The 17215-nt window shown below is 36.5% G+C and overlaps 2 protein-coding genes across 2 annotated transcripts; one reads left to right on the forward strand and one right to left on the reverse strand.

The window, feature by feature from the left end:
• The first annotated feature begins 7635 nt into the window (after positions 1 to 7635).
• On the forward strand, positions 7636 to 8428 carry LOC133521070 (large ribosomal subunit protein bL21m). Its single transcript, XM_061855814.1, has 2 exons — positions 7636 to 7825; positions 7898 to 8428. The coding sequence occupies exons 1-2, from the start codon at positions 7768 to 7770 to the stop codon at positions 8368 to 8370; spliced, it is 531 nt and encodes a 176-aa protein (XP_061711798.1). The 5' UTR covers positions 7636 to 7767; the 3' UTR covers positions 8371 to 8428.
• A 722-nt stretch (positions 8429 to 9150) lies between these two features.
• LOC133521069 (regulator of telomere elongation helicase 1 homolog) lies at positions 9151 to 12495 on the reverse strand. Its single transcript, XM_061855813.1, has one exon. The coding sequence runs from the start codon at positions 12095 to 12097 to the stop codon at positions 9179 to 9181; it is 2919 nt and encodes a 972-aa protein (XP_061711797.1). The 5' UTR covers positions 12098 to 12495; the 3' UTR covers positions 9151 to 9178.
• Positions 12496 to 17215: the final 4720 nt, after the last annotated feature.

The following is a 17215-nucleotide window of genomic DNA, read 5'->3' on the forward strand; positions in this document are numbered from 1 at the left end:
TGTATGCTGCTATAGGTAGCAGGCCTGATATCTACTTTATAGTATGCTCACTGAGTAGATACTTAAACAATTTTAGTAATGTGCACTGGGGTGCAGTAAAAAAGGTATTTAAATATTTGAAAAGTAATAAAGAGTTGGGCATACTATATAGTACAAGTGTATCTGAGGATGACAACATAAAAGGTTTTTCTGATGCTGACTATGCAAATTGTACTGTGACACGTAAATCTGTAACTGGCTATGTGTTTATAATGAATAGTGGTGCTGTCACTTGGAACACTAAATTACAAAAGTGTGTAGTTCTGTCTACGACAGAAGCTGAATATCTAGCTGCCTGTGCCGCTACGAAAGAGCTTGTTTGGATTAAAAGTCTCATGCAAGAAATTGGCTTATCAGAAAATATTAAGCTAGGAATTGATAATCAGAGTACAATCAAGCTCATTCGTGGCGCTAATTTACATAAGAGATCTAAACATATAGATATTCAATATCACTATGTAAGAGAAAAGCTTCTTGAGAAGGTGATGGATGTCGAGTACTGTGAAACTAAACTGCAAGCAGCTGATATGTTTACCAAGAGCCTTCCTTTGCCTCAGTTCGAATCTTTAAGAAGGATGATTGGTATGTGTGGGAGAGTACGCATTTAGGGGGGGTGTTAAGAATTGAAATGCGCACTCTGTTGTCTTTATATATTTTGTCTGTGGCAATACCATAGCTGTCAAATATGACTTCTTTCTTATCCTGTGTACGCCATTGTGTGTCTCTGCATAAATAAAACAATATACTGTTATCAAAGTACTTTTATTGGCCTGACCGATAATATAACAACATTGATTGAGTCAGTTTGTGACATTTCTAAGTTGTAGTGTCAATACAGGTGAAAATTGAAATAGTGAGACAACTTATAACTTCCTGGATTAAAGTGCAGAAAACCACTGGTAGGTGAAGTGTGCTATCTAAGCATCAGATATTACTATTTTTCATGGATTAAAAATGGCTATTTATAATTTTATTCAATAAAATATATCAACAGTGATGTGTTTAGTTTTTATTCACCTACCCACAATGATGAAATAAATTAATTAATTGTTTTTTTTTTCTTTAATTTCGAGGGTGCATCCCTGAGCTAAAATTAAATAACTTTCTTAAAGACACCGGAATTCTAATTAACTCCATTTCGGAGATAATCAATCATTCATTTTTATCTTTTATCATATCTCATTATTATAAGGCCATTTCGAGTGTGTACACTTGCCTTAGGGCCTGTTTACAGCCACTGGACAATGCCACCCAAAAAGTCTAGTTATTATAAAGGCTTTAAAGCAAAATATGAAACTTTTATTGTTAGAAACTATGAGCGCACAAAATTCTCAAATTTGACACAGATTTTTGCGATATTTTAATGAAAACTGTTTTGTTTTTAATCATACATTAGACGTTCCAGCTCATATTACGACTCAGTTGCCTTTTTTATAGGAATACGATATTTTTTTATCGGTACGATAATTTTAGAGCTCGAATACGATAATACACTTCCCCTGGCAACAGTGGCAACCCTGCACCCGCCAAGCTAGACTGGATACTGATCCAAAAAATCATACCGTCTTTGTCTAACGCCAGTACTAACACCCAAAAAAAAAGGGTGAGTATAGTTTTTTTCTTCTTATTTACTGACAAATTGGGTTTTCCAGACTATATTACCTATTTCGAGGTCACACTACACTTGTTTTATTTAAGTATTGGACTTGCCCGCGCTCGCGTGGCAACAGTAAGGCGAGGACCACTTAGCTCCCGATAACGAGGTTAGCGCTCACTTCGCGACCAAAAGTGGACTCGAATTTAACTTGTGGGGCTGCGGATTGTCCGTTAAAAATAAACGAAACCATTCATTAATTACTATGGGGCATAATATAAATGAAATAAATTGTATAATATCAAAATGAAAAGCGCAATAGGTTATGGAACTTATGGAAAATATAAAGTACCTAATCCTTTGGACTTTGAGATCTTTAAAATACTAAAACCCCACGTACTTTTCACATGGAACACTGCGACTAACCCCATATATCCCGATCTCGACTGTCTATCCCTACGTCTAGAGATTCGTTTTGATTTATTCTTTATTTATTTTTATCAAATTTTAAAATTGGAATTCAAACGCCCTATAGCGAAAAACGTAAATCGAAATTCGCTCGAATATAGAGAGGCAGCGAAATTAATATTTTCGTGCTACGTGGTAACCCTTATGCAACGGGGCACCCTGTTCTCTGATCTGGGAAACTATCATTCTGTGAAATAATTTATCAAAAAATATTTTAATCGGTTCAAGTGTTTATCGCTGACTGTAATTTTCTTTATACATACATATTTATACATAAAAAAAAGAATTTAGTTTATATATAAGAAATCCGCAACGCAGGCTTCATCAGGTGGCTACAAATACAACATGTTACGTCCCAAATATACCAATCATAATAGGCTTCGTCAGTTTTTTTTACATAACAATTTAAATAAAATTAAATAATCGTCCCGAATCGTATCTGGGGATTTTCTTTTAATAGGTAACTAAATGCTCATCGAGAACAAACCCAAACAAAAATTTGGCAGCATTGTTTTGTCACAGAGTTCCTATTTACATTTACTGTGTCCATTATCAGATCAGTTCAATGGTACCATAATATTAATATTGCATTGTCACCCAACTTACATATGTAGAAAATTTCAGCTCAATCGAATACAGTGAGCAATTTTTTTATACCACATCGGTGGCAAACAAGCAGTCTCCGTAGCCTATGTACTCCAGAAGAGTTACATGCGCGTTGCCGACCCTAACACTCCGCACCCTCGTTGAGCTCTGGCAACCTTAGTCAACGGCAGGAAAACAGAATGAAAAATAGATGAGTAGGACCTAGTGTTATTTGGCTACGGTTTTCTGTAAGGTGGAGGTACTTCCCCAGTTGGGCTCTGCTCTAGATCTGGAAGGACATCCGCTGTGCTGTGCCCTACCACACAAAGCGAGATGACATTCGCAATGCCCATACCTCTCTTAAAAATCTTGGTAATTCGGCACTTCTATGGTTCGGAACATCCTGTACTACGGCACTAAAATATGGGTGCAAGCGATCATTCTATGACCAAATTTACTATGTGCTTATTATCAGTCTTAAATATCGTTATAAATGCCTGAAATCCAGATAACAGTACAATTTTCTTTGAGTTAAGGATATTAGTATAGTGTATTGCTTCGACGCACTAAAACACATCGATACAGTGTCTCCCTAGCCATTGGACAAAGCATTAAATGTACATATGCATTAGGGTATTTAGAACCAGTATACAAAGTATCATAACAGCCGGCTTAGCGGTTCCGAAGAAATTAACAAATTACCAATTTTTACTTTGAAGCAGCCTGTATGTGTTAGTAGCTCCTAAGGTAATATCCTCAAAGAATAGTATGGAACCTTCTTCAACCTTTTCGATTATATTTTTTATTTATGACACAATAAGCTTCTGACTTTTGAAAAATGTCATCATTATCAAATATATCGGACAAATTTTCAAAAACACTGCCAAAGATTAACATAGTGTGTTTCTTTTTGTTGTCGATTATTGCAAATAACTTTTGTTCGAAAAATTTATTTTTTTATCTTTTGTTCTAATTAAAAAATTATGAACGGCAGAGCATTCCTGAGAAGTAACCCTACGTGGGGTTTCAGGATTTGTCCAATGGCTAAGGTCACCTGTATAATAAGCAGATTTGCTCTAACTTCCAAATTAGCTTGCAAGATTTGAACCGAACATACATACAAACATTGCATGTTAAATAAAAGCTTGTAAAAATTGCTGTTGATGACCACATACCACACATGGCAACAAAATTCTTCATTGAAGTTTTATGGGCATATTTTTCATTATACTGCATTATACTTTTCTGCCCTCCGGGCAGCGGGAGCAAGGAGCCTCCGTCGAGCAGAAAAATAGTATGCGCACCACGGGAGGAAACGTAGGACATTCCATCCCGCGTGTTTCACGCGGCACGCAATTTCCTACTTTTCCTCCCTTGGGACACAAATAACTATTATGATATATAGTTACATCTATAAATATAAGTAAATTACATCCTCAGTTTCGTTGTCCTAGTACAGTGTTGGGCAAAGTACGGCCCGCGGGCCAGTTCCGGCCCGCGAAAGGATTTTATCTGGGCCGCCGCCGGCCGTATGAACTAATTAAATTACGTCCAACATAACTTTGTCATTGGTAGCATAGATTATATAAGAATTGATTTTATCTGACTGGCACAGGTTTTATTTTATATATTCTGGCAAACCCACTTTATCAGTAGAAAAAAAGGCGCAATACAAAATGTCTATGGCCATGGGTCACTTCCATTTTTTTCTCATCCCTTTTTTTAAATTTGCCGTTTTTTCGCCTTACCTAAATGGCTTACCTATACAGTGTGTAAATCCAATACGGGCAATACATTAAACCGGTTATAGAATTTATTCATGTAATCATTAATTAAGTACGTTAGTTAAAATGATTATTAAAATTACACTTCCTAATTAATCATTTGAAAATTTACCGAGCAGCAATGTACTGCAAACATTACGAGACATAACATGACCTGACATGACATTACATCCGTATGTGTGGGTTTTAATCATGTTATATATCGATAATATCTACCCAGCGATTCATAGAAGCTACGATATCTTCACTAAAAATAAACAACATAGAAATACTAATGGTTAATAAATACTTTATAATACCTATAATAAAATAACTCAATGACTGCAGAAATAGTACATTATTGTAGAGGCCGGGAAAGGGCAAATCGACGAATTGCTGTTCCTGCCTCAAAAAACTGTTTAACGCGTAGTATGTATAAGGTACTCTATGGTTTATGTGATGTGATAGTGCTACTCTCTGGCGGCAGAACATTGCAGTAATACTCCTCAGTATATTTCTTAGGTGCTATTCTCACCACCGTTTAAATATTCGACCGTATTTAATGTACACACTGTATAACGATTATTTTTATCTAAACATACTTTAATGACAGAAAGAGCGCACGAGCTCCATTTTTTCTTGGCCATAAATGCTTTGGTACGGTCACGTCTGAAAATATTGATAAGAAAAAAGATACACGACTTTATTGCCCATATATTAAGGTAGTGTATACATATTTTTGGCACTTTTTTCGTATCGATATTTTTAGACGTGACTGTACGTCTGTCCGGCTGTTCTCCTCTAGATGTCGCATTTCTCAACCGATTCTCATTTAATTTTGTGAGCGGAGGCGGAGGGCCTACCGTGAAAATCGTGAGTCGAAATTTTACGTGGAGCCTGGTTTGTTTTTTTTTTTTACTCACCACCCGTCTGTCAGTGAACGTTATCTAAATGCCGGTGTTTTTTTTATTATTTTCTTAATTATGTACCTAACAATTACCGTTTTATATTGTAAAGCTACGTCTCTGTCCGTTGTTACTGTCCGTTGTTTTTATAAATTGGAATATATATGAAACGCTTAACACTTTCAGTGTCAGGAACCCAATAGTCGTGTTCATTTTGTATTGTAAATATTTAATTCAATATACCCATTGCAACTCGTTTCAGAAATAAAACCCATCGCAATACACTCAGACCGTAAACGCCACAGCAATTGATACGTGTTTCATAAACCTAGGCTTCTGGCCACTTAGCGAAATGGTGTCTGTATTAATTTAATCTAGGCGCCATTGTAAGCCTGTGAAGCACTCCGGCCAAATTAACGGCTCAAAATGGGATCCAATTGGAGAACAAAAACAATCGCTGTTGATGTATCAAATTTCTTTTTTTACAATATTATATGTGGTAACATTTTCATACATAAGTTAATCAATTATCACATTTATAATAATAATATTAAAATTAAATTATGACTACTTATAAAATAAAACGACTAAAACTAAACCTACCTAGAAAAAATAAAGAAACCTAAAACAGACCCTGGCCTCTTGGCAGGGTGCCCATCACGCAGGCAGCATTCCCGCGCTGTATCGCGACGGCAAGCCTTTGCGCGAGAAAACTGCCTGCGCGAGGGTCTCCCGTTGCCTCCCTCAATCGCTTTCCAAGCTCCCTGTGGAGCCCACGCGCACCCTTGCCCCACGGACCAAGTGTCTCGACACCAAAAGCTACGAATTCGTAGTTGGTGCCGAGACAGCTATATTTATTAGTTTTAAAACGCTCTCGGGCGTTTTTTTACATGTTATGAGGTTATGAAATGGAACTTTATCTCTAAACGACACCGATAATTGCATGCGATTTGCAATACATTGGTGCATTCAGTCAATTGATTGAATTTGTTGCTCTTTTTTACTTAACCAGCAATTATTTCAAATTGCATATTGCACTACATGCATAGCATGCCATTTGTTGCCACGTCGGTAGATTTACACCAAGCTAACTTGGAAGCGATTTTAATTCCACAGACTATGCGAGTGTTATTTCAAATGTCATAATTTTAGAGAACTCTGACGGTTAATATCATGTTAAAATAATACTCACACAATCTGTGCTATTAAATTCGCTGCCAACTTATATTGGTCTAACTCTAGAAGCCTGGGTAATGAATCTCATTGCGGTATTGGATCGATTGATTAAATTCGTTACATCTCAGTAGGAGGCAATCTATCGGTAACCACATGCAATACTGTTGAGCTTTGTAGGGCGCATAAGATCGAAATATATAGCGGTTATTAATGCAAGTCCACGCGGGAACAATTTTTCGCCGATCTGATTAAATTGTCTAAACAAATCAGGTAGTATGGATGCCAACGCCAATTTGGCTCGCATATTTCGACCGCCGATTATGACCGATATTAATTAGTGATATTACCGATAAAATGGAGGGAGGCATGAATACCAATTTGTAACGCGTCTGGAGGCATTTTTTAATTTAGAGCGCTCAAATATCTACATAAATATTGAAACGTCATAATTATTACTGTTACTGTTCTGATATTTCGTGAAATGGAAAAGACTCTGGCATGTGTCATCGGGCCCGACATCGGGCCACGTTCGCAAGTGCCCGGCGACCTGTGGATCTAATAAAGGGCAATTTTTTCACACAAAATCAGGGCGGCTACCGGGAACATCGAAATTCGTCAATTGCGGGTATTTTCCTCTGTCAATCTAATTACGTGTTAGTGAGAGTAAAAGAGAAAGATCCCCGCAAATTGCGAATTTCGGTTTTTGCGGTAGGCCCCCCAGGCTTTTACTTTTTTTTTTACACTAAACAATAGTTGCTAGGTAATAACATTATGAATAAATATAGGTCGAGGTATATGCAACATTCTTTGATATATTCAACCTTGTTTTTTGTCGGACACTTTTTGGTATATGGAGATTTTGTTTCTTGCTCTACCTTCCATACTTTAAATTGTACCAATTTTATAGTGACATGTATTTTGCACTGTTGATGTAGTTTGCACAATCGGTAGTCAACTTTACGCATAAGTAGGTTATCGGATCCCATTAATAGAAATCGCCGCCATCTTTACTAATGTTAACTACATTTCTAAGTGTCGCCCTGATACTACTCTTTGTCCGACTCTAAACTTTTTTCTTTAGTGAGAAATCTAATCGAACTTATCGAACGTAAGTCATATTTCTGAACGAAACGCTATAAATGTCAAGTGTCAAACGCTATTTTAGGTTATGTTTTGTTGAAAATGTCCCTTCTTTAAAACATTAAATTGACCATATTCACAAGGTTTTATTAAAAATATGGCTATGATCAGGGCAGGTTTACAGAAACTTGCAACTGCTTTTACTGGCAGCCAAGGTAATGTTTCCTTTTTACCACCACGATACGTGTGCACTGTGTATCGAAATTTTTAAGTACTTTCCTTTTCAGGAAGCATTTTATCAAGATTCGTGAGTAATTTAATACCCCGAGAGAACACAGTAGCTAACACGCAGAAAGATGTAATAACAACATGTAACAAACTGATAGAGCAGAATGCCTCTAGGAACTTCGCTATTGTGCATCTGCTGGGCAAACAGTGGCGTGTCACTGACGGCGACTTGCTCGTTGTCGAGGGTTACTGGCCGCCGAATATCGGGGATAAGATAAGACTAGACAAAGTGTTACTTGCGGCCACTAAGGATTTCTCCCTAATAGGGAGACCACTAGTACAGCCCGGCTTGGTCAATGTCACTGCTACAGTAATATCTAAAGGCCTGTCACACACTCGCGTGCATTTCAAAAAGAAGAGAAGGAAGCAGTATATGAGAATTAACTTCCAACGGGCTGAACAGACAATGTTGAGGATTAACTCTGTTGAGATAGCTAATAAGATCAATGAGGCCCCGAAGAATGTTTTTTAAAAACTAGAGTTTACTTGTTAGTTTAATGTTGTAATATAGAAATATTGTAAACTAAAAAGTTGTATTTTTTTTTTCTTAGTATCCCATAGTGAATTGACATCTATTGAATTAAAGATATGAAATCTAAGTATTACAGCTACTGCTATTGCTTATTCTGTGGTATAACTAATGTTTTAACAACCACCTGAAATAAGTGGTACACCTTTAGTAGTATTCATCTAAGTAGTACTGATTCAATGCAACTCGGCACTATTGACTTTAAACCTTACACTGGCTTTCACAGACTGCGGACTCATCAAAAAGAAATGAATAGATATTATTAGGACATTATTACACAAATTGACTAAGCCCCACAGTAGGCTCAATAAGACTTGTGTTGTGGGCACTCAGACAATGTATATAGAATGTATAAATATTTATAATTACACAGAAAACACCCACGACTCAGGAACAAATGTCCTGCTCATGACACAAGTAAATGTCATTACTAGAGTTCGAATCCAGGACCATCGGCTTTATAGACCAGACTAGGCCAGATATGTCATTGAAGAAATTGTATATCATTATAGTCTTATCAATCACCACACACATCACACATGTCATTTGTAACAGATAAAATCCCGTTGTTTAAGCCATTGTTTATTAAGGCAGTGGCTGATAATTTTGCAATTGCAGAAATTCAAGGTGTGAACACCCTTGGTGACAACATACTCCATGGATTAGATTTAGATAAGTAATCAATAGGCATTGATATTAAAATAGTAAAATAAAAGACAAAAGTAGTTAAAATACTTTATTAAATTAAAAGTCAATTCGATAAATTCTCTAATTTCACATTATCACAATATTCCTGGAAACTACCTTTATGTTCCTCTTTTAAAAATCTCTTCATGCCTTTGAATAAATAAAACATTTTCCTATTCTCCAATAAACTAGTTAAAACTGTTAAAAACTTGCTATAATTCCCTTCTTTCTTGTAGTTTGATATTGATGTCTGAAACTGCTTGTACTCGTCAACTTGTAAAAGGGTTTTGATTTCTTTTACAAAGTCTATTAGTGATGTAGGTGGTTCTTTATCAACAAGGGCTGCTCCACTGCTGCCCATTAAGTTCTCATCAAAACCAAATGGTTTAATTTTGAGTTTCTTTTTCTTAGGCGGTAAAATTGTTGCCTCCTGACTTTCAACATTCCTTTTATGAATAGTCACTAAAGATTCTGCTTTAGTACATGACTGATTGCTACTATCAATTGCACTGAAAAGATCCTTGGTCTCTTTAGGTTTGAACTCATTCACATAAGCAGATGACTGGGCGTTTTTGTAAAAATCCATAGCAAAGTCTGCATACACTTCATTTGAATTAGGGTACTGGCTGACAGACTTTTTAGTAGCTTTGCTTACTATTCTAGTGTGTGTTGTTGGGAAAGAAACTCCAGTAATATTTCCTTGGTTTGCTTTGAAAGTATTAGCTTCAGTAGGAAGTAAAGGTTTCAACTTTGGAGAGGGTAAAGTTGACTCAGCAGTTTTGAAAAATCTGCATATTTCACTTACAGTTTCTCCAAATTTAGTGGAAACCATTATGTGATTTCTAAGCCATGCCGACAACTGCCCTTTTAGTTTAGGGCTGTTAAATCTGCTGTCACAAAGTAAGATGGCACCATAATCATTCTGGTGCCGAATGACTCTGCCAATAGCTTGATTGACTGCTCTAGTGGCCTCCAAAGAGTACCATTCATCTCCAGACAAGAAGTCTTTATCAGTGGCCCTCAATTCTTCCAAATACTTTTTCTTTAGGACTATTCTTGGATCCTTTAGAGGAGGAAAAGGCAAACCAGTTATGATGACAGCTCTACCATTCATATCTGCAAAATCTAAGCCTTCAGACACCTTTCCTCTGCAAACGGCCATAAAACATGCCCCTCTAGTGCTTGGATCACTAATTTTGCTATAAAAATCACTCATTATAGTGTTAAAGGTGTCTTTCCTCTGTGGTTCTACAAAGATTGGTTTTATGTTATTAATACTTGACCATATGCCCTCTGACTGCCACATTTCTTGACATTTGTTCATGATGGGATAAGAAGGAAAGAACACCAAGAGACCATCAGGCACTACTCTGGTAAAACTTAAAATTGTCCGTCCAAGGGAACAAATATATTTTGGGTTGTCTCTGTTCTGATAATTTGAGTTTAGCTGTGTTGAATCAGGCCCTTGTGGGATAATCTTAACACAGATTTGATTTGCTTTTACTATATGGGGATTCTCTAATTGTGTTCCAATTGGAATCCCAAGCTCTGATATTAAAGGTTTAAGTGGCGCCAAGGTGCCACTAGTTAGAATAATGCTTCTTACATTCTGCTCAAGTAACTGCTTCATACCAAAACCTGGGCTGAAACACCAGTAGCTTAGAACTCTTTCTGTAGATTTTGCTTTGGCTGTCTTCAAAGCTCCCCAGCTGTCCGTCTTTTTGTTATTTTTCTTATCTTCAACTTGAACATGCACCTTATAACACATCTTTACCCTTTCTTTGTGAGCATGAGTAGTGCCACTGAAGACAACATTCAAGAGATCTGCTATCTTTTGTAGCCCAACACCTTTCCGTTGAAACGGAGATGCGCTTGCAGTTGATAGGTACTGTATTAGATTTTCAACCAATGTTATAACTGCCATTTGATTGTGGTCTTTTATTTCAGCTTTTTCTAGTAATTCAAATATAAACCCACCAGGATAAGTGGAACCCTCATTGCCTACAATGATTTCATCCATCGCTTTTTCAAAAGCTAACATCATTTCTTTCATAACACAAAGATCATCACAAGTAAAGTCTTTAGGTTGATTGTTGTCCATGGTAGCATCAAGTTGCTCATCATTGGTATCACCAAATGACCTCATGACATGAGTAATCTCTTCAATACACAGAGCTATGTCAGTCGATCTAATCTGCAATGAGGCTGACTCTTCACACATTTTCTCTACATTATGAGCTTCATCCAAAATAATTATATTGTTAGTCAGTTCAACACCATTTGCTTTCCTAGATTTTGGGTCTAACAAATAGTTATATGGCATGAATATAATATCAGCATCTTGCTTTAATTCTTTTGCTAAATAGTAAGGGCAGGCTTTTAATTTCTTTCCCACAGCAACCAAGTCTTCAATATCCAGAATATCATCACCCTTTATAGCTCTATCTTCTTTCCTTGTTTCAACATTGTTGTAGAAATGGCAAGTCCGAGATTTGACTCGCAACTGACACATATGTACTTTGTTCATGTTATTTGTTTCTTTAGAAACTTCCGGGTGGATACACATTTGATCTCTTGACCCTAAAACTGCCGCTTTTACATGTTTGTAACTCGATCTCTTTAATTCCTGCATTGCTTGCGTCAATTGTGAATGTGTGCGTGATGAATATATAATTTTCGGCATGCCCCAAGTCATATTATCTTTCTTTCCTGCTCCTTGTTTCAGCGAATCTCGTAATGCTTCGTTATGTTCAGAGAAGTTCCCAAGTTGTGCGTTCATTTGTAATTGGGCTTTCTTTACTAACAACCAAGCTAATGAGGAGCATAGTAAGCTTAACGTCTTACCAGTTCCTGTTGGAGACTCCAAGAGTGCATTGGAGTTATTTTGCAAGCTTTCAATAACTCTTTCCATGTAGGCCTTTTGCACATCGTAAGGCTCAAAAGGGAAACTCACGGGTATACCACATATCATTACGTCCGGCATAGTTAAATATTTTCTGATTATTTAATTATATAGTTAAAATAACGCTCACTTAACACATAATACTAAAATTAAATTAAATAATATAATATAAGAGACGGGTGAGCGACTGTGAATCTGACATTGACGTTGACAATTTTTCGCGCCACAACATTTTTTTTATCGTCCAGGCTAAAGCTCTAACTCTAAACCATACTGCCTTGTGTGTCATGAGGAGGATTTTTTTTTCAGTGAGCCATAACAAATTCCATATCCATTCAAGGTGTGATTTATTGCAACGCACTTTGTAATTTATCACAAATAACATTTAAAACATTCGCAATTTGAATTCATTTTAAAACATAACGAACAAGACCCGTAAAGCACCTTACGTGTTTGCACCACCCCCCCAGGGCCATTACTCATTGTTCCGTATCAGTTCAGAATAATTATGGCAGCCTCCTCCTTACGTAAGAATTTACGAGTGCGACAGAGAGGCAACACGTCGAACGTGGTTCGCGGTAGGCCCTCTGAACTAAGACCAATTGGCTCCCAAAATGTCTGCGGCCTACAGGCCGCCCGCGGTCGAATGCTGATAGCGACCCTGCGGCACCCAATCTATACTGGTTAGTCCGTCATCGCCCCTGGTTTCCCCCGGACTAGGTGGCATGCGTAAAAGCATTTCCCCAACGTAGGACCGAGACCGATTAAGAGCGCTTAAGATGAACTAGTGCCTTTCGGTCCGTGGTGGGATTTCATTCCTTTTAGTTCTTCGGTCCTGACCGACTCAAGCCTAGCATCGTGTAACAGCAAACATTGGGGGTTCGTGATCAGATTCGAGCATCCAGAACTACCTCCCTAAGAAGCGGTCTAATACAAAATAGCTTAGCTGTACCACAGATCGTGAGTACTAACAGTCACCGTGTGCATATAGCCCAAGACTGAGGGCTTCCCGCGTAACGAAAGTTCATTATCTGCCTCTCTATCGTATAAATATGGAAGAGCCATGAAGCCAGATAACGTAATTTTGATCTATACGTGTAAAAATTCAATATACATAAAAAGTTGAAAACTAAACATTTTCGTTGGCCCCCTATTAAAGGGTTAGCAATACATTGTAACACGACTAGAGACCCTAGAGTTTCACGGATCGCTAAGCTTCGCATAGTGTACACCTTACAATCTAAAATCTTTATCAGGCGAACATTATACTTGTTTGCCAACTTTGTAGTTAGTGTATAATTAAGTTTTAGGCAAATAAATCATTTTTCGTACAAGCTTTTACCGTTGACTGTACTTTTCTTTTCACATGCAACTAATACTCGAGACAATTCTAAAAACTCCAAACACAATTAGGTTGCGTTGGTTTATTGCAGAATTCCTATGGCCACCTCCTGTCTCCATCATCAGATTAGCTCGATGGTACTATAATATTACATTGTCATCCAACTTATATATGTATGCAAATTCTCAGCGTCATTGGAAGGCGGGAAGTGGATCAAATTTAACTTGCAAGATTTGACCCGTACATACATAGGTACATTTGCTCGAACAAGCCTACTTTCGCCACTCTAGGCCCTAGAGTCTAGGGAGTGTGGAAAGTGCGACTTGTCTCAATCCAGGGATTGACGAAAGTACGACTTTCCTCACTCCAGGGAGTGAGACAAAGTAGCTTTTTAATTTAGTGAAGGCCATGAATACAGGAATAAAAACTTTACTTGATGTTGAATTTTTTTAACCTTTAATATGTCCTCACTACTGAGGTGAAAAGTTGTATGTGTCACACGAGAGCAAAGTTATTTTACATCTCGTGTTTTTGAGTCCTGAGTAAGCGAAAGATTCTATAATTGAATCACGAGCGAAGCGAGTGATTCTAAGTCAGAATCTAGAGCGTAGCGAGCAAATTCAACACTCGCAAGAAAAACTAACTTTCCTCTCTTGTTGCACAAATAACTATTAAAAATATGTAATGTAGTAAACCAAGGAAAATGAAAACAACTTTATAATTATAAATTTTATTATAAAATTAAAAATATACATATAAAATCCTGATGCTGTATGAAAATACTTGTATAAATGTCTAAAAGTTATAACAATAATAAATATGCTGTGAGTATATAAGCACTTCACTGGTTACATTGTATAAAATAATCGCAAAATTTGGGGCTGGTAGTAGTTTCTACGAAACTGACCACCCAGCATAACACGACAAACTAGGCCTTATTGGGATTAGTTTGACTTCCCCAAGATGTTTCCTTTCACCGAAAAGCTGGTAAATATCATTACCTCAGGTAATATAATGCCTCAATGCTTGACTAATATACATATTTATGTTAGAATACTCATCGACTTATATTAAATACTCAGACCAGGATAAGTAGGCAGCGATTTTGACAGCCAAGACTGCAAGTGTTATTTTAAACGTCCACTTTCTATGAAGTTATAACTATGGAGGTAAGGAATGAAAACTCCATGTACCTACCAAAAAGTGTCATCAAAAAACCTTAAATAGGCACTACAATACGTAGAATACTTGAAAAAAAAACAAATCATAGACAGCGCACTTCGCTCCGTCAATAACGTCTAGGTTCTTAGCTACTCTAGCGCTACTCTGGAGAGATTTGGAACTATTATTTATAGCTGACAGCTGGACGCTTTTGCAACAGTTCTACTACGGAAGGTGGAGATAAGGAACGAAATCTCCATGTACCAAAAAGTGTCATCAAAAAACTTTAAATAGGTGGCGCTACAATACCTAGAGTACTTGAACAAAAAAATCAAAACATAGACAGCGCAATTCACTCCGTCAATAACGCCTAGGTTCTTAGTTACTCTAGCGCTACTCTGGAGAGATTTGGAACTATTATTTATAGCTGACAGCTGGACACTTGGTTAAAATTTAAATATATACCTAACTTGACATGAAATAGGATCTAGATGTAAGTGCAAACAAATGGTTGTAAAAATATAGATAATAAGTGTGACATAATATATAAAATTAAGACTAGATATGGGATTATAAAAATATATGCATGCATAATAAGTACCAAATAAGTAGATTCACGAATAACGATTGAGATAATTGTAAATTAAAATATGTATGACATTGCAATGCCCTGCCAGGGCCCATATGACTCTGAATGTACTTAGTTATTAAGATCTGTACTAAACTATGGTTGCAATAAATAAATGACTAAATGACACTTTTGCAACAGTTCTACCATAAGAGATGCCATTCCTCTTAATTCCACACTCCATAAGTTCTACCATAAGAGATTTCATTCCTTTTAATGCCACACTCCATAGTTATGACGTTTACCTAACACTTGCACAGGCTGGGCTATCAGAATCGCTGCCGACTTAGCTTGGTCTGACCTGTCAAAACCGTTTATAAGACAGCGAAGGGATCGATGGATAATGGTCGTTCTAGACGGTAGTCGCTATAACCAAGATTAAATATTTTATTTAAGTGCTTGTTGCTAGGCCTATTTGAATAAAGAATATTTTGACTTTGACTTTGAATATCATATTGTAGAAAGACAGGACTGCAACATTTCATCGTTGTACAGCCAAGGTATTAAATATCGACACGGACAAAATGCCAAAAATATGTATACACGACATTATTGCCTATACATTAAAGTAGTGTGTACATATTTTTGGCACTGTGTCTGTATTTAATAACTTGACTGTACCCGGTATGTCGTTATAAATAAGCGAAGTCGGTATAAACGGTTTTAACTGTAATTGAAATATCTACAAACAATTATTCAAATATTACGTCCAAAATTACAGTTTCCAATCAATAATCAAGGTTTTTTTTTTAAATTTAGTATCACATTTTATAATTCATTGTCATGATTTAAAATAATTTAAGTGAAAAAATACGTTAGCAATGCTACAAATAACTACTGGATTCATAATAATATTAGAAATACAACACAACAATGATTTCAACACATACATCGACTAGTATCACAGGATTAGTGCCCTAAGAGGAAAGTGAACCGCGCGAGAACACCTTTCCATACACATGTAGTCCCCATTTTCCTCTCTATATATTAACATTAAGTACAGAAAATATTTCTACACAATTTGATGTAAGGCAATCACAGCTTCCCTTCGTTTGATGTTTTAATTATTATCAAAGTGGATTTGAATTTAATAAAAACAAAAACACGCTTAAATATATTTTTTTTTTATACTACGTCGGTGGCAAACAAGCATACGGCCCGCCTGATGGTAAGCAGTCTCCGTAGCCTATGTACGCCTGCAACTCCAGAGGAGTTACATGCGCGTTGCCGACCCTAAACCCGCCCCCCCCCCCCCTCGTTGAGCTCTAAAACAAACATAAAATAAATAACAAACTTAGAATAAAATATAACCTAAAATTAAAACTGCCCCTGCCTACAAAACTAAAATGAATACCTAAAAAAAGTGGATTATGTTTTTCACTCCTAGTTTTTATAATAATAAAAAATATGGAAAAAGTCCGAGTAAATAACATAGCTATTGTTATTATACATCAAATGGTGTAATTTTTTTCCATAATGTCAATATCTAAAGAGAAAAATTGGGTCTAAGTTTGTATAGAGAAATGGTCGTCGACTATCCTCATAAACGACGAAGGAACACAACACAGCCTTCACGATTTAGGTGGAATATAATAGTACATTACGATACAAGTGCCAAAAATAGGAAATTCGAAACGAGTGGCGATAAATTAAAACACGACCGAAGGGAGTGTTTTAAATCGACACGAGTTGCGAATTACCTATTCGCACATGTATCGTACAACGTTTTACAGTACATATGGCCCTTTAAATGTTCGACACAGTAACATAATATGCTACTTCTCGCACTAGTGCTATAAAGTAGCCCCATATGTACTGTAAAGTAATTTTAAATAGCTAACTGAGGTAGTGTTGATTGTTGCTTTGTATAATATCTTTATCCTTTGATACAAGATATATTTATGTTTAAAGAACTTTATTTCTCAAAAGAAATTTTACATTTCACTTAATGAGAATATATACTAAATCAAAAGTAAATCAGTGAGCATCGCAAGTTAATTAGACAAAAACAATAATTAATTAGATTAGACTAAGACGTTTTTGTCACAATAATTAATAGTAATAATTA

Source organism: Cydia pomonella, chromosome 9 (assembly GCF_033807575.1).
Source record: "Cydia pomonella isolate Wapato2018A chromosome 9, ilCydPomo1, whole genome shotgun sequence".
Taxonomy (NCBI): domain Eukaryota; kingdom Metazoa; phylum Arthropoda; class Insecta; order Lepidoptera; family Tortricidae; genus Cydia; species Cydia pomonella.